The sequence below is a fragment of the Vicugna pacos genome, chromosome 10 (assembly GCF_048564905.1).
Source record: "Vicugna pacos chromosome 10, VicPac4, whole genome shotgun sequence".
Taxonomy (NCBI): Eukaryota; Metazoa; Chordata; class Mammalia; order Artiodactyla; family Camelidae; genus Vicugna; species Vicugna pacos.
This window is the reverse complement of record NC_132996.1, coordinates 66,642,339-66,666,421: the sequence shown is the minus strand read 5'-3', so window position 1 is coordinate 66,666,421 and position 24,083 is coordinate 66,642,339. Positions and strand designations below refer to the sequence as shown.

Sequence of the window (24,083 nt, the reverse complement as noted above, 5' to 3'; positions counted from 1 at the left end):
GTACACTCCATGCAGCACGCTATCGCAGAAAGAAAGCCATCTGGCTGTGGCCCCGTGGAGCCCGGAAGGTGCCAGATGGGGGCAGAGCTCTTCAGCCAGGGCTAGAAAGAGGTCGCAGAACACCCGTTCTGGGAGAGGACCGACGGTTGAAGGAGAAAGTAACAGCCTTGAGGTTGGGAGTCTAGGGACAGCCCGTGCTTCGTGGAGGCTGCTCATCCTCCGCCTTTATTCGCCAAGTTAATATGGGGTTGATACAGCCGCATGGGTCTCTATTGCCCCTTGAAGGAGGGCACAGCCTGCCCACCACCACCTAGCAAGGAAACAGCCGGCTGTTAAAGGAGCGGGCCGCGCACAGAACCCGGTGCCTGCCTTTGTGGCTGCTTTATGAATATTCATGATCTTTGAGCCAATCAACGCCTGAACAGCTCAGAGCACACCAACTGGCTTGCCGAATGCAGATAAGCACCGTAGACCGTCTTCCTAAAGCCGTTAAATACTTAGCACGGGCTGGAAGCGGAAGCCTGAGTGGAAAGAAGTCGGTTTTCGGAAGAGTGTGCCGCGCGATTGGCCGACTTCTACGTCACTTCCTATTGGACGGGCGGAAGTTGCTTTCCAGCGCTTGGCAATTTGTAGGAGTGAGTTCCGGTCGTGGCCGAAGTGGTTGCATTTTGTTAGTACCGAAGGGTCGCGATGGCTGCGGTGGATTCGGATGTCGAACCGCTGCCTCGTGGAGGTTTCCGCTGCTGCCTCTGCCACGTCACTACAGCCAACCGTAAGCGGTGGCTAGTGAGGGGGGGGGTGTTTGTGGGCTTTCGTCTTTGGGTCCTAGCGAAAAGTTAGGGTTATAGGTCATAGTTCTTGTCAAGTCTGTTGGTAGGGTTTCACCTCTCTTTTCACTCCGCCGTCCAACGGAATTACAGACTGAGGAGAGTCCCACCACCTTACGCTCTATCTTCTTGGTATTCGAAATCTCCACGAGGAAAGTTTCGTTATTTTATTCCCTCTTTAATTGTCATCTATTGGACATCCCCTTTGCGCCTGGTACTCCGCTGGGCTCCGGGGTGGGGAAAGGGGATTTAGAGATGAAGGATCTCACCATCTAGACTGCAATTCCAATGCCCAATAGATGAGTTTGGAAAGCTGCAGAATCACAGAGAAGATAGTAGTTGAGGGAAGCCCTACAGAGGAGTTTCCCAAAGGCAGAGATTGGTGAAGAAGCATGGTATGTATGTCTGGAACGTGGGTTTGGTAAAGGAGACAAGGTCTTTTTATGACAGCGCGAGGGGCTTAGTGAAACCTCAAATTCCGCTTTTGAAGTCTGGAATCATAATCTCCCCTAAACATGCTCTTCTATTCTTCTTTTCCTTTGTGAATGGCACTACCATTGTCCAGTCGGGCAGGCCAGAAATCCAGGATAGTCTTCCCTGGCCCCACATACACATTGATGATATCAAGCAGCTGACCCAAAGTGTAATAAAAAATAAATAGCAGCTAAGTTTTCCCACATTCACCATGTATCAGACTTCTTGCAAAGGGCTATATATGAATAATACTTACGTGGTAGGTACTATTGTTGTCTCCTTTTATATCTGAGGAGACATGCACATTGAGGTTAAGTAACTTTCCCAAATCTTACATAGCTTGAAAGAGCTGGGATTTGATTTTGGGGTAGTGTGACTTATGATCTTGCATATGTAATCTCTATACTATACCCAGAAATGATAAATGGGAACTAGTCTAGGGTCTTGATGTATTTAGTTCTTTTTTATATGACCTGGATAAGTTATCTGTTAATTTCTTTACAATGTGCAGGTGTTGCTTTACTTAGTGCTTACAGATGGTTTAAGAAATAAATACTTGGGGATAAAAGGGAGAGAGGGTATATAGCTCAATGGTAGTGTGTGCTTAGCATGCATGAAGTCCTGGGTTCAATCCCCAGTGCCTCTGTTAAAAAAAAAACCTAATTACCACCCCCCAAGAAAAAAAAAAGAAATACCCTCGTGTATAGCCAGTTCTCCTGGGAATCACTAAGAATGCACCATGCAGACGAATGCACGGACAAGAGAGGAAGCTGAAGAGCCAGAACTTTGTTATTCAAAGGTCACACTTTCTATGGCTTGGAAGAATCAGTAGGATCTGGCTATGCAGGTGTGCTGAAGAGCCATTTGGATGTTTTTGTCTCATGCTTTTTTTTGCAGGACCCAGCCTAGATGCCCACCTGGGAGGTCGGAAGCACCGGCACCTGGTAGAATTACGAGCTGCCCGAAAAGCCCAGGGACTTCGAAGTGTGTTTGTCAGTGGCTTTCCCCGGGATGTGGATTCTACTCAGCTCTCTGAGTACTTCCAGGCATTTGGACCTGTGGCCAGTGTTGTCATGGACAAGGATAAGGTAGAATGAATGGCTCTGGGGGTAAAGAATGAGTCAGGTGTCCTGCTTACCAAAAGAAACAAGAGAGAGAAACTGTAGCTTGTTTCTGCTGGTTCCTAATCTGGATTGCCCTTGATAGATACCCCAGCACTTGGGCTAGTCTGGCTCTGTGAGTCTCTCACCCTCACCCCCTACCCCTGCTTGGATGTTATCAGTTCACCAGAATTAGTTATTGGGGAACTTGTTGGTCATTTATTTATTCAATCTTTTATTTGCCAAATACTTAATGAACTGCTAACTTTGTACTGTGAACTGTGCTTAGAGCTGCATTCTGAGTAGTGAAGAGGATAGACATGGTCCCTGCTTGCACATGCCTTACAGTCCAATGAAGAAAGTAGACAATTAAATGAATAGCTACTGCAGTGAAGTGGGTGCTTTAAGATCACATTATCAGGAGATCTATCCTAACCTTATAAGAGACTGGTGATAATCCAGCCAGCAGTTTATTAACTTATGCTGAGAGGTACTGAGGTTATCTGGTTAGAACAGCGTGTCCTCTGGACAGTGCAAGACAAACAGACTTATTCTTTGTGATCCTTTTGTTTTGCTTCCATGCTGACCTTTTGTCGGAGTCTCTTTAGTCCCCTGGAAAAAGTTCACTGTTGTGGGTCTGTGCTCTGTGGTCGTATTATAATTCTGAGGCTACACTCTGGTTTTGTAGGTGTGGCTTAGGTGATCCCAAATCTACTTAGCAGCCCAGGTCTTCTCTTGGGATGGGGTGGGGTCTGTTTTTCTTAGGGACTGCATTCATCAACTGACCCACAGTGGCTCAAACAAAAAGGGCTTAATTGTTCTCTTACAACAAGAAGTCCAGACCTGGGCCATCCAGGGTTTTACCGTTCTCCTACTCTGTCATTATTGGCATTGGCTCTCACTTCATAGTTGTGATAATGCTGCTTCCATATCTTCAGGCAAGAAGAAGGAGAAGGTTGAAGGGCAGAGTATAAAAGGCTAGCGTCAGCTGAGTCTGACACCCACCCCTCTTTACTGTATCTCCCAGGAAAATACCTTTTCCAGAGGCCTTTTCAGCAGCTGTCTCCTTATATTTCATTGGCCAGAACTATCACATGGTTACTCCTAGCTACAGGGAAGTCTGGGAAATGAAGTTTTTTAGCAGGGCACTTTGCCCCTCTGAACAAAAATTAGGGTTCTGTTAGTAAGGGAAAAATGGGAGAATATATATTGGTGAGCATTTGGCAGTGGCTGTCTCAGGTGAGTTCTTCAGAAAGCTCAGTGCCCCCATTTTTGCTCAAATTTATTTCAGTTGTAAAGAAAGAACTTTTCCTGAACTTAAAGCTCAAGTTTTTGAGGCTTCTGATTGTGACAATAATGACTACAGTTTTTATTGAGCAATTATGCACCAATTATGTGGCAAGTACTTTACATACACTGTCTTACTTAGTCTCCACAACATTTCCTCGAGATCATCACTGGGAAGTTGGAGATTTGGGGGAATCCCTACTTGGGGGGCAGTCACAAGTTACTTAACCTCTCTGAATTTTAGTAATTTGTAAAAAGGGAACAATAATACATACTTTGTTGTAGGAGTCTTATGAGACTTTGGAAATAGCCTGTATGAACTTGGTTTGTAATAGGCCCTCATTAAATGGTGGCTCTACCTGGGGATGCTGCTGTTGAGAGGAGAAAAATGTCTGGAGCGCAAGCTCCTGAATCTGCTAATCTTGCCCTTCCTGATGCCTTCTATGCGATTCTTGAGAGAAATATGTGTACAAAGACAAGGCCAGGCAAAGAGACACCTAAATTCTAGCTGAGGCTTTGGCTGCAAACTTGGTGTAGTACTGCAATATGGTGAGCTGTGTGATTCCTCAGAGTCAGAAAATTGGCCTGGGCGGGTTCTGGTGGCTGTCCTTCTCCTTAGTTTCCCTGTGGTTCTTTGTGCTATTTGGCGTAGGGTAGAAGTAAGGGTAAAAAGGGTACCCTCCCTTTTATTTTCAACTGAGAAATGACTTACACAGCATAAATTAAAATAATAAAGTGTACAATTTGGTGGTGGTTAGTATATTTACAAGGTTTGGCAACCCTCATGTGGTATGATTCCAGAATGTTTTTTAGCAACCCCAAAAGAAACTGCATACCCATTATCTGTCATTCTCCACATGAGATTGAGGACTGGGTGCTGGCGAAGCTGTCACCTGGTTAATTTTTTGTATATGGTGTGGGGTAGGGGTCCAACATCGTTCTTCTGCATATGATCCAGTTGTCCCAGCACCACGTTTTGAGGAGACTATTCCTTCCCCATTTGAATGGTCTTAGCACCTTTTTTGAAAATCAGTTGGTCATACATGTATGGGTTTATTTCTGGAGTCTCAGTTACATTCCTGTCATCTGAATGTCTGTCTTTATGCCTGTACCACAGTCATAATTTTTAATTAAAATTTTAAAAATTGAGGTAACATTGGTTTATAACATTATATGTTTGCATGTACAACGTTGTATTTCTTTTTTTTTTATTTATTAAAAATTTTTTTTTTTAATGGAGGTACTGGGGATTGAACCCAGGACCTTGTGCATGCTAAGCATGTGCTCAATCACTGAGCTATACCCTCCTCCAACATTATATTTCTGTTTATTTCTATTTTTGTGTACCCTACAGCATGATCACCACCAAAAATTTAGTTTCCATCCATCGCTATACAGTTGATTCCCTTTACCCATTTTGCACCTCCTTCCCCTCTGGTAATCAGTACTCTTCTCTGTATCTATGTGTTTGTTTTTGTTTTTTCATTAATTTTGTTTGTTTGTTTTTATATTCCACATAGGAGTGAAGTCATACAGTATTTGTCTATCTCTGTCTTATTTCATTTAGGGTGAGATCAAGGTCCATCCATGTTACTGCAAATGGCAAGATTTGTTTTTTTTTTAATAGCTGAGTAGTATTCCATTGTATATATACTCATCTTCTTTATCCATTCATCCATTAAATGGCACATAGGTTGTTTCCATATGTTGGATATTGTAAATAATGCTAACATAGGGTTGCATATATGTTTCGAATTAGTGTTTTTGCTTTCTTTGGATAATACCCAGGAGTGGAATTGCTGGATTGTATAGTAGGTTTATTTTAAATTTTTGAGGAATCTCTATATTGTTTTCCATAGTGGCTGCACTACTTTTATATTACCAACAGTGCACAAGGGTTCTCTTTTCTCCACATCCTCATCCACATTTATTTCTTGCCTTTTTTTTTTTGATAATAGCCATTCTAATAGGCATGAGGTGATATCTCATTGTAGTTTACACTTCATTTCCTTGATGATTAGTGACATTGAATATATTTTCATGTAACTGTTGGCCATCTGTATGTCTTTGGAAAAATGTCTCTTCAGCCTCTCTTGCTTTTTTTTTGCTTTTTTTTTTTAAACCCCCCCCCCACCTCTGCTTATTTTTCAATTGAGATGTTTGGGTTTTTTTTTTTTTTTGATGGGGGGTAATAAGGTTTATTTATTTAAATGGAGGTACTGGAGATTGAACCCAGAACCTTGTGCATGCTAAGCATGTGCTCTACCACTGAGCTATATACCCTTCCCGGCGAGATATTAATCCTTTATCAGATATATCATTTGCAAAAAAACCTTTTCCCATTTGCTGGATTGTCTTTTTATTTTGTTGATGGTTTCCTTTGCTCTGCAGAAGCTTTTTAGTTTGATGTAGTCCTATTTGTTTATTTTTGCTTTTGTTTCCCTTGCCCAAGGAGACATATCTAGAAAGATATTGTTAAGACCAATGTCAAAGAGTATACTGCCTTTGTTTTCTTCTAGGAGTTTTATGGTTTCAGGTGTTACATTCAAGTCTTTAATCTATTTTGAGTTGATTTTTGTGTATGGTGTGAGATAGTGGTCTAGTTTCATTTTTTTTGTATGTGGCTGTCAAGTTTTCCCAACAGCCATTTATTGAAGAGACTATTCTTTCTTCATTATATGTTCTTTGCTCCTTGTTGTAAATTAATTGTCCATATACACATGGGTTTATTTCTGGGTCCTCAATTCTGTTCCATTGATCTATGTGCCTGTTTTTCTGCTAATAGGATTTTTTTTTTTTTTGCCTACTATGACTTTGTAATATAGTTCAAAATCAGGGATTGTGATGCTTCCAGCTTGTTCTTTTTTTTTTTTTTCCAGAATTGCTTTGGCTATTTGAGGTCATTTGTGGTTCCATGTACATTTTAGAATTTTTTGTTCTGTTTCTGTGAAAAATCTCCTTGAGATTTTGATAAGGATTGCATTGAATCTGTAGATTGCTTTAGGATTTTTAACAATGTTAATTCTTCCGATCCATGAGCATGGAATGTCTTTCCACTTATTTGTGTGTTCAGTTTCTTTTAACACTCTCTTATAGTTTTCAGTATACAGGTCTTTCACCTACTTGGTTAAATTTATTCCTACGTGTTTTATTCTTTTTTTGTGATTGTCAATGGGATTATTTTCTTAATTTCTCTTTCTGCTGGCTCATTGTTAGCATATAGAAGCACAACAGATTTTTATATGTTGACTTTTGTACTCTGCACCTTTACTGTAGCCATTTATTATTTCTAATCTTTTTGGTGGAGTCTTTAAGGTTTTCTATATGTAAAGTCATGTCATCCACAAATAGTGACAGTTTTGCTTCTCCTTTCCAATTGGATACTTTTTATTTCTTTTTCTTGCCTAATTGCTCTGGCTAGGACTTCCAATACTGTGTTGAATAAGAGTGGGCATCCTTGTCTTATTCTTGATTTTAGAGGGATAGCTTTCAGTTTTTCACCATTGAGTATGATGTTAGCTGTGGTTTTGTCATATATGACCTTTATTACACTGAGGTACATTCCTTCTGTACCCACTTTACTAAGAGCTTTTAATCATAAATGGGTGTTGAATCTTATCAAATGCTTTTTCTGCATCTGTTGAGGTGACCATATAATTTTTATGTTTCAGTTTGTTAAAGTATGTGTCATGTTGATTGATTTGTGGATGTTGAACTATCCCTGCATCCCTGAAATAAATCCCATGTGATTCTGGTGTATGATCCTTTCAATATACTATTATATTCGATTTGGTAATATTTTGTTGAAGATTTTTGTATCTACGTTCCTCAGAGATATTAGCCTCTAATTTTTTTTGTGTGTGTTCTTTGGTTTTGGTATGGGTGATGTTGGCCTTGAAAAATAAGTTAGGAAAAGTTCCCTCCTCTTCAATTTTTGGAAATAGTTTGAGAAGGATAGATAGTAAATCTTTGTTTGGTTGAATTCACCTGTGAAACTGTCTGGTCCTGGACTTTTTTTGCGGGGGAGCTTTTCAGTGACTGTTTCAGTCTTCTTGCTAGTGATCAGTCTATTCAGATTTTCCATTTCTCCATGATTTAGTCTTGGAAGGTTGTGTGATTTTAAGAATTTGTCCCTTCTAGGTTGTCCAATTTGTTGGTGTATAGCTGTTTATAATATTCTCTTACTGTTTGTTTTCTGTGGTATCCATTGCTATTTTTTCTCTTTTGCTTATTTCATTTATCAGAGCCTTCTCTCTTTTTTCTTGGTGAATCTAGCTAAAGGTTTGTCATTACTACCACACTGTCTTGATTACTGTAGTGGGTACCTTTTTATAAGCAGGATAAGGTTCTAGCTTTACCACTGAAGAGAATATAAAATAATACAGACTTTTGTCCCAAAGTAGTCATTTTTTTGTGCTCCTGCTAACATTTTACCTTAAAAAAATGGTCCAATGAGTGTCATTAAACTCAACCAAATAGCAACACTGCTGTCATATTGCTGTTACTCCTAAATAGTAAGTTTGTTGAAGATGGAACTTACATGTTTATATTTATGCCTAACACAGTGATCATTACATGGATTCTTAATATTAAAAGAGTCTTATTAAAGCAGGAAAAGTTAGGGGATGAGTCATAGTATAAGCAGTGAAATGTCATTGGGAAGAGTGGGGGATGATGAAATAGGTAAAATGAGGTTTTCAGAAGCAGACCTGGATGAGAATAAAATGTGTGGGATAGGAGTGAGGGAGATAATTGTTTCCCCAAATATGTTCCCTGTTGTTACGGAAACAGCAGACATTCCCAATTTATAGGGTAGTCCCCATTTTAAAGATTCTCACCCACGGTTAGACCATGTGTTTGGATTCTTGGTTCCAGAACCATCATCCCTGTCCCTGTTGTGGTTTGACAGGGTGTGTTTGCCATCGTGGAGATGGGGGACGTGGCTACCCGGGAAGCTGTCCTGTCACAGCCTCAGCACAGCCTGGGGGGCCATCGCCTGAGGGTCCGGCCACGGGAGCAGAAAGAGTTTCAGAGCCCAGCCTCCAAGTCCCCCAAAGGAGCCGCCCCCGATAGTCACCAGATGGCCAAAGTGCTAGCCGAGGCTCCGGATGTGGGGGCACAGATGGTGAAGCTGGTGGGGCTGAGGGAGCTCTCCGAGGCTGAGCGGCAGCTTCGGAGCCTCGTGGTGGCCCTGATGCAGGAGGTCTTCACAGAGTTCTTCCCTGGTGAGTCACCTCCCTCATCGTGTCTGAGCCCTCCCTGTCCTTCCTTCGCTGTCTGCATCCCCTGTCCTCCCTCAGCCAGTAGTGTTCATTTGCTTGCTTTACCATCTCCGTGCCCTGTTAGGTTCTTCCACTAGTTAGTCCCTGAAGTGTCTCTTGACCTTTCTTCTCTGCTTTGCACCCAGGCTGTGTGGTCCATCCTTTTGGCTCTTCCATAAACAGCTTTGATGTCCATGGCTGTGATCTTGACCTCTTCCTGGATCTGGGGGACTTGGAAGAGCCCCAGGTATGTGACCAGGGCGGCAGCTGTGAAGAGGCAGTGGGAATGGTCATGTGACTCTTGGCAAGCACTTATCTCATGCCTTAGTTCCTCTTCTGTAGAATGGGGATAGGACCTGCCTGAAAGTGTTATTGTAATTGGAGAGATGTGAATGTGTGTGGGTATTGGATAGGATGAAATAAATTGACATGAGATAGATGGCACTTGTAACAGGAAGAAAGCCAGATTTCAAAATGGCAAGTATCATATCTTATTGGCGTGGGTGGAATATATACATATATATATATATGTATATATATATATATATCTCCAATAAGATATTATAACATATACGTAACCCATTATTGTATGTGTGTGTGTGTGTATGTATGTATACATACATACACACACACACACACACCCTATGTTTTTGCTTATCTGTATTTTTCTAACATCTAATGTACAGATTCTGCCTTGGGAATAGGAAAGGGTTATTTTGTTTTGTTTTGTTTTGGTTCTTGGTGGGGGGGGAGCTAATAGGGTTTATTGATTTATCCATTTATTTTTAATGGAAGTACTGGAGGTTGAATCTAGGACCTTGTGCATGCTAAGCCCAAGTTTTTAAATACACTGTTTGCAGGTTCACAGCTAAATTGAGCAGAATGTACAGGGTTCCCATTTACCCCTCCCACAAAAGGTTTTTTTTTTTATTTCTTTTTTCATTCTCTCTCTCCCTCCACACACGCACACACACACACACACACACACACACACTCACAGTTTATATTTTCTGAATCATTTGACAGTAGGTTGCATACATCATGCCCCTTTGGTCCTTAATGTTCTAGTGTGTATTACCTAAGAACAAAGGTACTCCAGTGTATAACCACATTACAGCGCTCGAGTTGAGGAAATGTTACAGTGGCAAAATATAAAAGCGCTTTACAAAACGAATCTACTTTCCATACTCGTTTTGTCAGCTACCCTAACAGTGGATAGCTGTGTTGTCTTTTTAGTCTTCTTCAAGAGTTCCACTGCTTTTTTAAATTAATATTTTTGTAGAATACGGACCATTTATTTCATGGCATAAAAAGGTTAATTTTAAAAAGAGCTTATGAGGATTAAATGAATTAATATTCTAAGGCCTTTAGAATAGGGCCTGGCCCATAAGAGTCAGAAATAGATATATCTTGGGGCTGGAATGTTCCCCAGTTAGGCAACAGCAGGAGAGGCATTTACTCAGCTCGTTTCCATCCCCAGCCAGCCCCCAAGGCTCCACAGTCTCCATCCTTGGACTCGGCCCTGGCATCTCCACTGGACCCTCAAGCCCTGGCCTGCACCCCAACCTCTCCTCCAGACTCACAGCCTCCAGCTTCTCCCCAAGACTCAGAAGCCCTAGACTTTGAAGTTCCTTCTTCCTCCCGGGCACCCCGGACCCCAGACTCTGCTTTGGCCTCTGAGACCGTCGCCTCTCCCCATTCCCTGCCTCCAGCCTCACCACTGCAGGAGGACCCAGGAGAGGGGGACCTGGGGAAGGCCGTGGAACTGGCAGAGGCCCTGAAGGGGGAGAAATCAGAAGTGGGGGGCATGCTGGAGCTGGTGGGATCCATTCTTCGGGGCTGTGTCCCTGGTGTGTACCGAGTCCACACTGTGCCCTCTGCCCGACGCCCTGTGGTCAAGTTCTGCCATCGTCCTTCGGGTCTCCATGGTGACATCTCCTTCAGTAATCGGTACCTCTGTTTAGGAGGTGGGGGGGGAGGCAAGCTGGGCACTCTAGGGTGGGTGAGGAGGGACCCCTGCACCCACTGAGTCTTGAGGTTGTCCTTGTTTGGTCCTGTCTCTTTCTGACACTCATCTCATGTCTGGCTTTCATTTCAGTATTCAGAATGTGTGTTTCTTGGGATACTGTTTTTAAGGATTTAGGAAAGAGTTCCGTGGTTGGATAGTTTGGGAAATGCTAAGTTAAACACGACGGGTTTCTCCCTTTCCTCCCTCTCCCCCACTTCCTCTTTCCCCCTCTTTCTCCTTTCCTTCCTTTCTCCCCTCTTCCTATCTTTGTTTCTTTGCATAGTAAAGGCTCGATCAGTCTTGTAATAACATGCTCTGTGACTGTCCAAGACATTTGTAGGATGTAGTGTTTCCCAAACACATTTGACATTCTTTTGTACACACTCTGGCCAGACTGTGTCAGAAGACGCTGTGGGAAACCCTCTTTTGGCCTTATTCCAGCTGGCCCCCATTACACAAGTCTGGAATAAGAGCTGGGGTGGGGGTGATAGGATCCTGAGCCCTAACACCCTTGACTCCTCTCTGTCCCAGGCTGGCGCTGCATAACTCCCGCTTCCTGAGTCTCTGCTCTGAGCTGGATGGGCGAGTACGGCCCCTTGTGTACACTCTGCGCTGCTGGGCTCAGGGTCGAGGACTGTCAGGTGAGAATGAGTCAGGACAGACTTGGGGCAGTGTTGGTGTCGGGGCAAAGGCAGGGATTCAGGGAGAGGAGGATGGTAGGTCCAGGAGCTGGGGTTCAGAAAGCTGCCTAAAAAAGAGAGCAGAAACACCTCTAATCTAACTGGAATTATTAATTATTTACCCAGGGAGTGGCCCACTTCTCAATAACTACGCTCTGACCTTGCTCGTGATCTATTTCCTTCAGACCAGGGACCCTCCTGTGTTGCCCACAGTGGCCCAGCTCACCCAGAAAGCAGGTACAGCAACCCAACTTCCACCCGTTCTGTCTCCTTAGCTTCATCTGTCTTCTTCATCTCACTTAGACACACTGAGCTTCCCTGGGATCTCTGCTATCACCCCCATTTCCACCCCCTTCCTCCTCAGTCTTCCTGCTTGCAGGCTGACCCTCACTGTTTTCACTTTCGTAGGTGAGGGCGAACAGGTGGAGGTTGATGGCTGGGACTGTAGTTTCCCCAGGGATGCCTCAAGACTGGAGCCCAGCACCAACAAAGAGCCCCTGAGTGAGTTTGGGGAGCCTGTTAGAAACTAATAAATGATGCTAATCACAACAGTGGGTAACATACATCACACAGTTACTGTGTGCCAGGCCTGGTTCTCACAGCAGCCTCATGGGATAGCTAATATTGTTCTTGCCACTTTACAGATGAAGAAACCATGCCTTGGAGTAATTAAGTGGCTTGCCCAAGGTTAGCAAGGTTGTCAAGGCCAGCAAGGGGAAGGAGCAGTATTGGGAGGCACGGGGAGACAGGTTTGACTTCTTGTTTATAGGGATTGGAGGAGCCTGGCTCTGGCACTCTTCTCAGCCACTTGGGCCAGAAGAAGAAGGGAGTGGCTCTGGTGCAGGGCTGACCTCAGTTCTGGCCCCTAAATGACCCCTTTTCCCTGGTCTTCCTCCTCCTCCAGGTTCCCTGCTGGCCCAGTTCTTCTCCTGCGTCTCTTGTTGGGATCTTCGTGGCTCACTGCTGTCCCTGCGGGAGGGTCAGGCATTGCCTGTGGCAGGGGGCCTGCCCTCTAATCTCTGGGAGGGCCTGCGCCTTGGCCCCATGAATCTCCAGGACCCTTTTGACCTGAGTCACAATGTGGCAGCCAATGTGACCAGCCGGGTGGCTGGGCGGCTACAGAACTGCTGCCGAGCAGCAGCCAATTACTGCCGAAGCCTCCAGTTCCAGCGCCGTTCCTCCCGGGGTCGGGACTGGGGGCTGCTTCCCCTCCTGCAGCCCAGCTCCCCTAGCTCCCTGCTGTCTGCGACACCCATCCCTTTACCCCCGGCTCCCTTCACCCAGCTTACTGCTGCCCTGGTCCAGGTGTTAAGGGAAGCATTGGGGTGCCATATAGAACAGGGAACCAAGAGACTGCGGTCAGAAGGAGTTGGAACTGGGGAATCTCCCCAGGGAGGAACAAGCAAACGATTGAAACTAGACAGTGAGAAAAATAGCTGTGAGGAGGGGCAGGAGCAGCAGCAGGGATGTGCAGGGGACCACGGTGAAGATGGGGTGGAAGAAATGGTGATAGAGGTTGGGGAGACAGTGCAGGACTGGGCCATGCGGAGCCCTGGGCAGCCAGGGGAGCTGCCCCTGACAACTAGAAAGCATCCATCCACTGGAGAAGAGGGGCAGTCAGGCCCTGCAGCGCTGGCTGAGCAGGGGCCCAAAAGACCTGAGGCCACCCAAGAAGGGTCTGAGGGCGAGACAGAGAAGGGGGCTTCGCTTTCCTCAGTGAGCTGGCGCTGTGCCTTGTGGCACCGAGTATGGCAGGGGCGGCGGCGTGCCCGGAGACGTTTGCAGCAGCAAACCAAGGAGGGAGATGGAGGCAGTGCTGGCACAGGAGCAGGATGGCTGGCAACCGAGGCGCGGGTGACTCGGGAGCTGAGAGGACTGAGCAGTGCTGAACAGAGGCCAGAGGCTGAGCCGCTCCTGACCTTTGTGGCATCTGCCTCCCAGGCTGACCAGACTCTTACTGTGACCCCCCTCCAGGATTCTCAAGGCCTGTTCCCCGATCTCCATCATTTCTTACAGGTTTTCCTTCCTCAAGCACTTCGGAATCTCCTCAAGTGAAGATGGGGGCCCTAAAGGGCAATAAAGCTGATAGTTTAATAAACGCTATAGTTTGTGATTTCCACCTGGTAATCAATCATCCTCCTTCTGTCCTGTCCTCCCCTTCCCCAGACCTTACTGCAGCCTTCTCAGAGGTGCCTTCTCTGGCCACTGTAAAATAGGTTCTCTCACCTTGTGTCCAGAACGTTTACCACAGTTTGCAGGGAGTGCCCAGGATGAGTGTGTCTGGCACCTGGATCCCACGCAGTAGAGTACTCCAAAGATGGAGTGCTGGGTGGTGGCTTGAAATGCACCTGTCAGGAGAGCCAAGTTTGCTTCCATATCAATCTTGTTGCCCAAATTTATGAATGAAGACAGTGCTTGAAATTTGGGGTCAGGGTTCTCCATTCTCTCACCTAACAGGAGAATTCATCCTGTTCTTAAATTGGGTAAAAGATTTTCAGATCCAAGCGTGGGTGAAAAAGGCAACCCATCCATTGAACTGTCAGCCCCTAAAGGGTGACAGGAGGTGGAAGGGATGTGGCTGTGTTCTCCCTCAGCCCTTCCCCTGTTGCAGGCCCTGGGACTAGTGCTCTTCTCGCAGAACAGCATCCCGAAGCTGCAGAGTGGTTTAATGGGGAAAAAACCCTCACTTTTACAGGGGGCTTCAGACTCGGACTCTGATTAGATGTATCACCTCTCTAGAAAGAGCGGGAACAAAAGGAACTTGGCACCCCACCACCTTAATGCAGTTGTTTCCGCTCCTGTGCGTGTCCCACATCATGATGTTAAGGGTCCAGCAGGACCTCCATCAAATCACCGTGGGCCCCGCGAGCCTGAGGGAAACGCCTCTGGGACCCGGCGCTATGCCAGACTGGCAGTTGTGCCACGTAGCTACAGAGGGGCGGCTTTCCGCTAGTTCTCACAGTCTTCCTTCCCTCCCCGTCTTCCACCTCCACAGCCAGACTCCGATTGGCCATGCCCCACCGCGCAGGCGCGAGCTCTTTCCGCGCTGGCCAGCAGGCCCCACCCCCTTCTTTTTCTATTCGGCCGCCGCGGGATACCGAACTGTCGTGCGTATGCCTTCTATGCCGTCCTCGCTTTCCGGCTGCTGTTTCTCCACGGCTCTCCCCTTCCCCCCTCCCTTCTCTCCCTGACGGCTTACTTTGCGGCAGCGCGGAGAGCCCCACCCCCTTTCTCTGCGGAATCACCATGGCGGCTGGGGTAAGTTTGCCGGCTCCGGCGACCCAGGTCACCCTATCCGAGGCCATCCTCTGCCCGAGTAGGGCCAGTCGGCGTCAGAGGGATTCTGGAGCCGAGTGGGGAACTGATCCGGGGTCTGGAGACCGTACTGTTGGAGAGTAGGGCTTCGAGGCCCCGGAGGGGAACTGAGTCTGGGGCTCTCAGAGGCCAAAAAGGTGGAAGGGTCTGGGGTAGAGGAGAAAGAGATGCCGGATCCTGAGCGTCTGGAGCCTGAGAAAGGGGTTCGGGTTCATTGCTGACTCGAGACGTGGAGTCCGGGCAGGTTGACAGAACTTTTGCGATCGTTTTGTGGGGCAGCAGCAGCAGCAGGCACAGGGTGAAGAGGAGGGTCTTTGTGGGCAGGTACGGCTGGCCATGGTTAAGGGTCGTCCGGCAGGGAGGTGTGGGAGCGAGAGGAGCCTCTGGACGGTGGAGTCAGCCCAGTCGGGCCCCGCTGGCCACGTTAATAGAAGGAGAGAAGGCAACATCAGGGAACTCACTGCGGGACAGGACTGGAGGGATGGTATGCGTGACAAGGAATGAAAGGTTTTTTAGGGAGACCGAGTTGACTTAGGAAGAGATGTCATTCGATCTTTCCGTGGCTATTCCGAAGGTAACTTGGAAATGGCTTGGTCGGTGTGTGTGTCTTGGAAACAGGGCTGATACTTCTGAAGGGTGAGCGGCTCAGCAGTAGAGCAGGCAGGCGCTCGGTAACCATCAATGAATGAACAAGGGATCTGGGAAGGGAGGGGTGTGTGTGTGTCGGCAGATGGAGTCTGAGGGAGCTAGAAGTTCTGGATTTTTTGTAGATGTAGTTGAGAGGAAGAGAATGCTTCTAGAGACGTCCTTATGGAAGGTCAAATCTGTCAGCAAGCTTTATTTAGCAGTTGGTGTGTAGTTCTGTCCTCGGTATGTTGGAGGACTCTGGTTACACATGACAACAGATACTGAAGAACTTGATTCACCAGGGGGAGTAAAAGTGAGTTGAAACAGCTTGGGATTACTCAGGGAAGTCATCCCCTGGGAACATTGAGGACCGGGACCCTTCTAGTCATTAATATTTTAATCCCTGTCTTTTCCCCACAGACCCTGTACACATATCCTGAAAACTGGAGGGCTTTCAAGGCCCTCATTGCCGCTCAGTACAGCGGGGCTCAGGTCCGCGTGCTCTCCGCACCACCCCACTTCCATTTTGGCCAAACGAACCGCACCCCCGAATTTCTCCGTAAATTTCCTGCAGGCAAGGTGAGTAGGGAAGTGGAGAGAGGCCTTTGATCCTGAGAACCGAAGGAGCCCTGCGATTCTATCACTCTGAAGATGACCTCCATCTTTAAAAGGGACCTAGCTTTTCATGTTTTTTTTTTTCCTTCCCCGTCACATTTCAGAGATTTAACAAAAACTTACTCTGAGACAGTTGTAACATCCTGTAAAATTCACAGGTTTTGTATTTGTGGGAGAGAATGAGTTTTGACTAAATGGTTTCAGTGGAAATATATCAAATATTTACCGTGAGGGTGATTCTTGCCCCAAGGGGCTTCCGGAGATAGATAAATATCTATGCTAGGCGCAGAGATGTCAAGTGCAGTGTGGGGAACACCATAGCACTGTGAATGATGTAGGCAGATGTAAGACTTGGTTTCTTGCCTTTGCTCCTTTGGTTGAGGGATTTTCTACAAATATCTAATGATGTCTGAATCTTTTGGGTCCCTTATGTAAGGGATAGCAAGTTACTCAGTTTTGGTTCCTGAGTTTCAGATAGTATCAAGAGTTTGGTTAGTAAGGGTTGTCAGCTTGACATAAAAACTTTTATTCGAAACAATTCAGTTCCTGGGCTGACTAGTGAGAAGTTACTGTGTGTTTTCTTTTGACTGCTTTGTCCACAGGTTCCAGCATTTGAGGGTGATGATGGATTCTGTGTGTTTGAGAGCAATGCCATTGCCTACTATGGTAATTTGCCGTGGATGTTTGGGTGGGAGGGCCTGGAGGTGGTGCGGTGTGGGAGAGGGTGAAGGTGAGCTGGAGTGAACAGGGAGAGGAATTTGCAGGGACCTAGTTTGGTTTTGGCATAACCCCAGCGTTCTGACCTTTATGTTCTGCCTCTGCAGTGAGCAATGAGGAGCTGCGGGGACGTACTCCAGAGGCAGCAGCCCAGGTGGTGCAGTGGGTGAGCTTTGCTGATAGCGACATAGTGCCCCCAGCCAGTACCTGGGTGTTTCCCACCTTGGGCATCATGCACTACAACAAGCAGGTGAGCCTTGAAACTCAGGGAGAAGCCAAGGGCGGGGATGGCCTCAGCTCCTGCGTATCAGGGAGTGAGAGATAGAAGGTGTTGAGGAAAAGCAATGCCAGAATATGTGGATAATAAATACCTAATCTTTGGGGTGTAAGTTTGGAGGGCTGGGCTGTTGATGGTATCTGAATTCTTTGTCAGACGGATCCAGTGGAGGTGGGAGGTCTGACGAGAGATATCTGCTGTAGAAAGTTTACACCAAATGGTAGGAGAGTGGTTAGACCATATGACCTCTAAAGTTCTTTCTAAAATTCAAAGATACGTGACTACAGTCAGTACAGCGGGAGATGCAGGCAGACTGCACCAAGAAGTGTAACATTGAGAGCTTCATTTGTGATACATTTGGAATGATCCTTGAATCTGACTCCATTGAAAGGGTGGGGGTGAGTCAGGACTCAGGACTCAGCTACCTTAGTTATATTGTTGGAGGAGGAGGATGGGGACAGGGATTGGTACCCATCGCTAAGTCTTACCATTTTAAATCAATAGGCCACAGAGAATGCAAAGGAGGAGGTGAGGCGGATTCTGGGGCTGCTGGATGCTCACTTGAAGACGAGGACTTTTCTTGTGGGTGAACGTGTGACGCTGGCCGACATCACAGTTGTCTGCACCCTCTTGTGGCTCTATAAACAGGTGACGTTTATAAAGAATCTGGTTGGCAGAGGGTAGGTGGGCATTAGAAACAAAGTAACAAGTCTGCCAGGTTACCCTCTATTCGGCTGATGAGAGGGAGTCTGAGGTAACAGCTAGTTTGTGGGAATTCCAGGATTGCGTACTACTGTTACCTGAAAACGACTCTCCTCATGGTGAGTGTTGAGCCAAAAGACACAACTGAGCCAAAGATCAGAAGAGAGTATTACTTGGAGCAAGTAAGGAAAACACTGGAGATCTTACCCAACAGCAAAGCTGGGGACCTTTTGCTGAGGGTACACGCATACTCCTGGTGGGACTTGGGTGATGCCAGAGTCCATGCTTTGGCTGATCTAAGTCAGGAGGGTCAGGAAAGGTCGTCATCATGATCATCGCTTAGGTTCCAGGCCATCTGGTGATTGAGCACTTCAGGCTAGTCTTTACTATCTTTGCTGTTGTTATTCTCTTGCCTGGTAAGTTCGTTCCTGCATTCTTCTGTTCCCTTAAGGTCATTACTTACTAAGACCTGTTCAAGAACAAGCATTACAGCCAGGTTCAGACCCGCAAAATGTCTTAGGCTAAAAAATGGCTTCTCTTACGTTAAGAAAGTCATGCCTGGTTCTCTTTCTTCGAGGACCCCCTTCCCTATCTGCTTACGCCATGACTGCTTTCCTTCCTTCTGAGAAGTTTAATACTGTTCTGTTGCCCTTAGTTTCTGTTTGGAAGCTAAGATGATTAGTTCTCATTTCTACGAAAGCCTGGTTGTGCTTAATTGTGAAGACAGAGGTAGGGGTAGTAGATCTTTGGAGTAGAACTAGGATTAGTTCCTGGCTTCATTACTTACCAGTTGTAGGTAGAGGGGGGCTGTGTGTGTGTGTGAATTCCTTTAGTCCTGATTTTTCCCTCTGGAAGCTGTAAAACCAGGGTAGTAATAATTGTTGTTGAGGTTATTGATTAAAGAAGATGACACATTGCTGATTCATAAACAGCAGCCCTGGAGTAATGCTGCTCCAGAACAGTAACGTGATGACAGCAAAGGGAAAAGCACCCATTTTTGTGGCAGAGCCTGTGCCAGGGCCGCACAGGGACCGTCTCAGTGAGTCTCTGCCTGTTGTGTGGGTGAGAGAAATGTGACCTGTCCAAGGGCATGTAGCTTGAAAGCCATGGAGTAGAATTTGAGCCCACGCGCTGTAGAGCCAACACTACAGAACTGACTGCTGTGTACTCGTGTCAGGATTATTTTCCCTCTGATCTTGGCAAACTAAAAAATGGTCAATGAATATTTCACAAAGCTAAATTTAAGTTAAAGGGCTGACCGTTATTCTGAAATAAACTTCATTGCTGTTGAATATTATTTACTTTCTGAAATTTGGTGACATCTGTATATCACATACCATGTAGTTCGTGTAGATCATTTTCATTATTTGGCAAAATGAGTAGTTGATAGCCCTCCGCTGGTCCCAACCTTTTAAAGTTTTATTGACATATGAAATTGTAGGTGTGAAGTAGCTTTGTAAAAGGAGTTAGGCACCATATAAGTACTCCTACCAGTCTGATTCATAGTAAATGGAGGATGGGACCAGGCATTCGTTACATTGGACTGGACTGCAAGAAAGATTTGGAAGGTAAATGGGCAGTAGCCCTCCGGGGAAAGATGGTGTCTCGGAGGTGCTTTCTGGGGGCTGAGAGGATGCTGGTGTAGAAAGAAACAAGAGTCTCTCTTTTCTGGCCGGAAGCTCATCCGGATCTTTTCGTCCACTGACTTTGTTTCCACTCTTGCCTCCTGGCAGGTCCTGGAGCCTTCTTTCCGCCAGGCCTTCCCCAACACCAACCGCTGGTTTTTAACCTGCATTAACCAGCCCCAGTTCCGGGCTGTCTTGGGGGAGGTGAAACTCTGTGAGAAGATGGCTCAATTTGATGGTAAGTTGGAGGAGGTAGAGGAGGATGTGGCCAGAGTCAGGGGCTGGTTTGCTCAGTCTTAACGCCTTGATTTCCTTTCTAGCTTTTGGGTTATGTGGACCCACGGAATGTGGGGTATCACACATAGCAACTAATATTTTATGACACTTGTCCTATACGCACACATAGTCTCATTCATTCGTGTAGAACTATGATGCTTGTGTATTTGTTGCTGAGGTTTGTGTACTTGCTCAAGGACATAAGTTGACTGGTGGCAGGGGCAGTGGAGTCTGGGTCCCTCGGTCGTCCCACCCAGCAGTTCTCTATTACCCTGCTGGTGCCTGGTTTTGAAGGGATATGGAAAGAGGCCAGACATGGACTTTTCTCCCTTCCTCTGCACCAGCTAAAAAGTTTGCAGAGAGCCAGCCTAAAAAGGACACCCCACGGAAAGAGAAGGGTTCTCGAGAAGAGAAGCAGAAGCCCCAGGCCGAGCGGAAAGAAGAGAAAAAGGCAGCTGCCTCCGCTCCTGAGGAGGAGATGGATGAATGTGAGCAGGCGCTGGCTGCTGAGCCAAAGGCCAAGGATCCCTTTGCTCACCTGCCAAAGAGGTAAGGGTGTCGGAATGAAGGGGGCATGGGACCCAGGAAGGCCTGTGCTCGCCTATGTGTGTTCCCCTCACACTGCTAGAGCCTAACTAGAATTTTAGGTTGTCCGTACAAAATTGAAAGATGCATTTCAGTTGTAAATAAAGCAACTTCCTGAATTTATCACCAAGAATTGGGTAAATTTTGGAAGCAGGTAGCAGGTTCCAAATGCATCGATATTTGGGTATATCAGCTCGCTTTCTAGCAAGGAAAGCAGACTGGCCCAGAGTTCCGTGTGGAGGTGAATTGATGGTGAATTGATTGGTCTTGCGCACGCTTGATAAGATCTTGCTTCTGCCCTGCTGGGCCGGCTTTGCTGAGGCAGCAGACGCCACGTCAGTATCCTCTGATTGTTGTTTTGATGCATCAGACTATATAGGAATTGCTAAGAGAAAGGATGATGACCGTAGTTACATAGTGCCTGCCTGCTTCGTGTCCCAGACTGGGGGAGTTACACCCATCAGGGAGAAGGAAATAGATGGTGTGGTCATTTGTTTCTTCTTTCCAATCACTGTAGAGGGTTCTTGGAAGAAAGCATACAGTAAAGGGGAGGATTTTAGTGTGAAAAAAGTAGGGGACACCCAGTACTTGCCCAGTTCTCTACTATCTTCAGTCACTGCCCCAGGTCACCTTACTAGAATTTCAAGCACTATGAGAAATGTCTTTTCCATGGTCATGTCACTTCTCTCTTCACTCTACTTTTTTTTGTCCACTCACTCTGCCTTTCCCAATGCTGTCCACCCTTTCATTCGTTGGTCTCTTGGGGTTCAGCAGTGTTTGACCTCCCCATTTTGGAGTGGTTTATATGTGGGATGAAGGAGCGAGCAGGCATTGGTGGTGGGCATAAGTGTGCTCAGTTGTAAATGGCGAAGTATCACAGTACTGGATGTTACCATTAGGAAACGCTGCCTCCCTGTTTTGGGAGCAGCTTGGGGCGTAGCTGAGAGCTCTTACTCCCAGGCAGTTCATACAAGAGGCTCCCAATGCCCCTGCTCTTTAAAAATGTATTTCTTTCTGAACTGAAGTGATTTACCTTGAACCTAGCACAGGGTCGGGTCAAGGTTGAGCAGGATTTTTGGTATGTGTAAGTAAGCTGTGATAACCAACCCAAATTATATATGCTGTTGTAACATAGACAAGTTCATTATTAGAGATTTTCACATATTTTAGGTCTGTATACTCTGGGCAGCAAATAAATCAGGCAGTAAACTTAAAATCTTTAACAAACTGCATTTTTTATATGGTTTTGGGAATGTTTATTACTGGTTGTATTACTGTGGTGCTCTCCTGGGCTGCCTAGATGATTTTCCCCAGGATTCTTAATGACACAAAGGTAATGCCTTCAAAGACAAGATTATCACTTGCCCAGAGTTACTTGTAGTTCTTTTAAGGCCTTCCAGCTACATTTGTTTCAGGAGCTGTTCAGAGCCTGTGGTTGGTTTTGGAGTTAAAAATGGACACATTGTCATGAATAATAAAGTTCAAACAGTTCAGGAGGGAGTGAAGCAAAAATCCCAGTCCCACTCTTTGGGTGGTTGAGGTGTCACATCTCTTCAGGAGAGGTTTCTGATGTACACCTGGGAAGGAACCTAGGACAGAATTCATGGGTAGGTTCTCTGCTACATCATAACAGTAAGCAGGTCACACCACTTAACCTTATCTGTAAAGGGAAGGAAGGTAACAGCCTGACTTTAGGGTTTGGCATTATTTATATTAATGAATAATTGAATCAATTAAACATTCAGGAAGGGGATTTATTAGATTTATGGCACATTCATGCAATAGGAGAGTAGTCATTAAACCATTTACAAAACATTCTCAGTAGGCAGACACAGTATTAAATGAGCAAATGGGTAAAGCACAGAACTATATGTATCATCTTTGGAAAATCACCAGTGGGAAATACACTAAAATATTAGTTATCTTGTTTTCTGGCATTGTGAGTGGTTTTCTTCAGTTAGCGTGTGTTTTTATAATTGGAAAGAAAGAAAAAACAGTACCCCTACCATGGTGGGGGAGCTTCTCCTATGTTAGTGCTGGAGGTCTTGGTTCAGTGTGCCAGATTGCATCAAAGATAACCTGAACCTGAGGGTTTTTCAACATCTGAACTTGCTTCTGGGCAGAGTGACTAAAGGACATGGGTGTAGGATTTGGGGCGGAGGCCCTTTGAAAACGCCCACCCGCTTACATTGCTGTCATATTGTAGTGTGTGTAACCTGAAGAGGCCCCTGTGATGGGGACAGAGACTTAACTTGGGTGAGTCAGGAACTGAGTGTGACTCATGGAAAAGAGCCCCAGGAGGGGCCGGCCAGGAAAAAGAGTCCTCACTGTGTCTCCACCAGGGGGCAGCAGCTCACCATGTCTTTCCTGTGGCAGATCTTCCAGCCCTCCTGGGTCCTACCCTCCACTGCCTAGCATACATATTTAGGCTGTGGGGAATGCCCTGGGCCCCTGTTCATACCCCCCAGCTTTCCGTCCTCCAACGGTGATGTATACCTGCCAGTCCAGTGACTCTTTAAAGCAGTACATTTGAGCAAAAACGTCCTTAGCTTCTGTTAGCCTGGCAACCCTTTTGTTGCCTCAGTATGACCTTCTCCACCTTGATCTGGCTTTTCCCCCTCCATTCAGTACCTTTGTGTTGGATGAATTTAAGCGCAAGTACTCCAACGAGGACACGCTCTCTGTGGCGCTGCCGTACTTTTGGGAGCACTTCGATAAGGATGGCTGGTCCCTGTGGTACTCCGAGTACCGCTTCCCTGAAGAGCTCACTCAGACCTTCATGAGCTGCAACCTCATCACTGGTGAGAAGAGGGTGGCTCTGGGAAGATGCAGGGAGGACAAACTAGGTAGTGGGTGATCTGATTTCAAAGGCTGAATGTTCTTCCTTGCTCTTCAGGAATGTTCCAGCGATTGGACAAGCTGAGGAAGAATGCCTTTGCCAGTGTCATTCTCTTTGGAACTAACAATAGCAGCTCCATTTCTGGGGTCTGGGTCTTCCGAGGCCAGGAGCTTGCTTTTCCGGTGAGGAAGGTGCAGGGAAGGAATCTGTCTCTTTAGTGTGGGGCGAGGATACGGGGAGTACACTTGGATTCCTGAACCTATGGGCATTGTGGAGAGTTCAAGGAGTGTGTCCATAAGGAGCTGTCCTGTTCACAAGAGTCCTGGCATCTGATCACCAATGTCTGAGCTGGAAGTAACAGGTGTGGGGCAGTGTCCAATAACATGACCACATGCTTCTTACCTGGCTTTTTCTCCCCAGCTGAGTCCAGATTGGCAGGTGGACTACGAGTCGTACACATGGCGGAAACTGGATCCTGGAAGCGAGGAAACCCAGACGCTGGTTCGAGAATACTTTTCCTGGGAGGGGGCCTTCCAGCATGTGGGCAAAGCCTTCAATCAGGGCAAGATCTTCAAGTGAACATTTCTTGCCATCGCCTAGCTGTCTGCACCTGCCCTTCAGGGAGAATGGGGGTCATTAAAGGAAACTGAACATTGAACCCTTTCCTGTCCAGCCTCCTTTGTGGGTGACGGCTTCTTCAAAGGGGAGGAGATGTGTTGGAGCCGGGTATCGTCTGTACCTGCAGAACCTTCCTGTGCAGGAGAGGAGTCTTCAGAAGAGCGGAAAGAAAGCCCTCTTCTCGGTTTTGACTTTTTTTTTTTTAATTGCTCTACCTCCACTGTGATGACTGTCTTCTAGCCTAGCTGGG

At 46.3% G+C, this 24,083-nt stretch overlaps 2 protein-coding genes and 1 long non-coding RNA gene across 6 annotated transcripts; 2 read left to right on the top strand and 1 right to left on the bottom strand.

Annotated features, from left to right (window-relative positions):
* Positions 1 to 544: 544 nt before the first annotated feature.
* On the top strand, positions 545 to 13,750 carry TUT1 (terminal uridylyl transferase 1, U6 snRNA-specific). 2 transcript variants are annotated; one of them, XM_006214862.4, is made up of 9 exons: positions 545 to 772; positions 2,199 to 2,389; positions 8,598 to 8,913; positions 9,096 to 9,196; positions 10,430 to 10,899; positions 11,489 to 11,598; positions 11,764 to 11,874; positions 12,046 to 12,138; positions 12,542 to 13,750. In XM_006214862.4, the coding sequence occupies exons 1-9, from the start codon at positions 691 to 693 to the stop codon at positions 13,690 to 13,692; spliced, it is 2,625 nt and encodes an 874-aa protein (XP_006214924.2). In that variant the 5' UTR covers positions 545 to 690; the 3' UTR covers positions 13,693 to 13,750. The 2 variants fall into 2 exon arrangements, with proteins under 2 accessions (XP_006214924.2, XP_072826220.1); XM_072970119.1 differs by lacking the exon at positions 545 to 772 and adding an exon at positions 785 to 1,222.
* On the bottom strand, positions 11,287 to 14,702 carry LOC140698797 (uncharacterized). Of its 2 annotated transcripts, XR_012076757.1 has the most exons (3): positions 14,088 to 14,702; positions 13,864 to 13,985; positions 11,287 to 11,705 (listed from the first exon to the last, which is right to left on the bottom strand). It is a non-coding gene; the product is annotated as an uncharacterized lncRNA (long non-coding RNA). The 2 variants fall into 2 exon arrangements; XR_012076756.1 differs by having other exon boundaries at positions 13,864 to 14,702.
* An 82-nt stretch (positions 14,703 to 14,784) lies between these two features.
* On the top strand, positions 14,785 to 23,873 carry EEF1G (eukaryotic translation elongation factor 1 gamma). 2 transcript variants are annotated; one of them, XM_006214863.4, is made up of 10 exons: positions 14,785 to 14,895; positions 16,000 to 16,158; positions 16,797 to 16,860; positions 17,019 to 17,161; positions 17,693 to 17,836; positions 19,624 to 19,753; positions 20,136 to 20,340; positions 23,005 to 23,177; positions 23,273 to 23,397; positions 23,636 to 23,873. In XM_006214863.4, the coding sequence occupies exons 1-10, from the start codon at positions 14,884 to 14,886 to the stop codon at positions 23,792 to 23,794; spliced, it is 1,314 nt and encodes a 437-aa protein (XP_006214925.1). In that variant the 5' UTR covers positions 14,785 to 14,883; the 3' UTR covers positions 23,795 to 23,873. The 2 variants fall into 2 exon arrangements, with proteins under 2 accessions (XP_006214925.1, XP_072826221.1); XM_072970120.1 differs by lacking the exon at positions 14,785 to 14,895 and adding an exon at positions 15,833 to 15,892.
* The last annotated feature ends 210 nt before the right edge of the window (positions 23,874 to 24,083 follow it).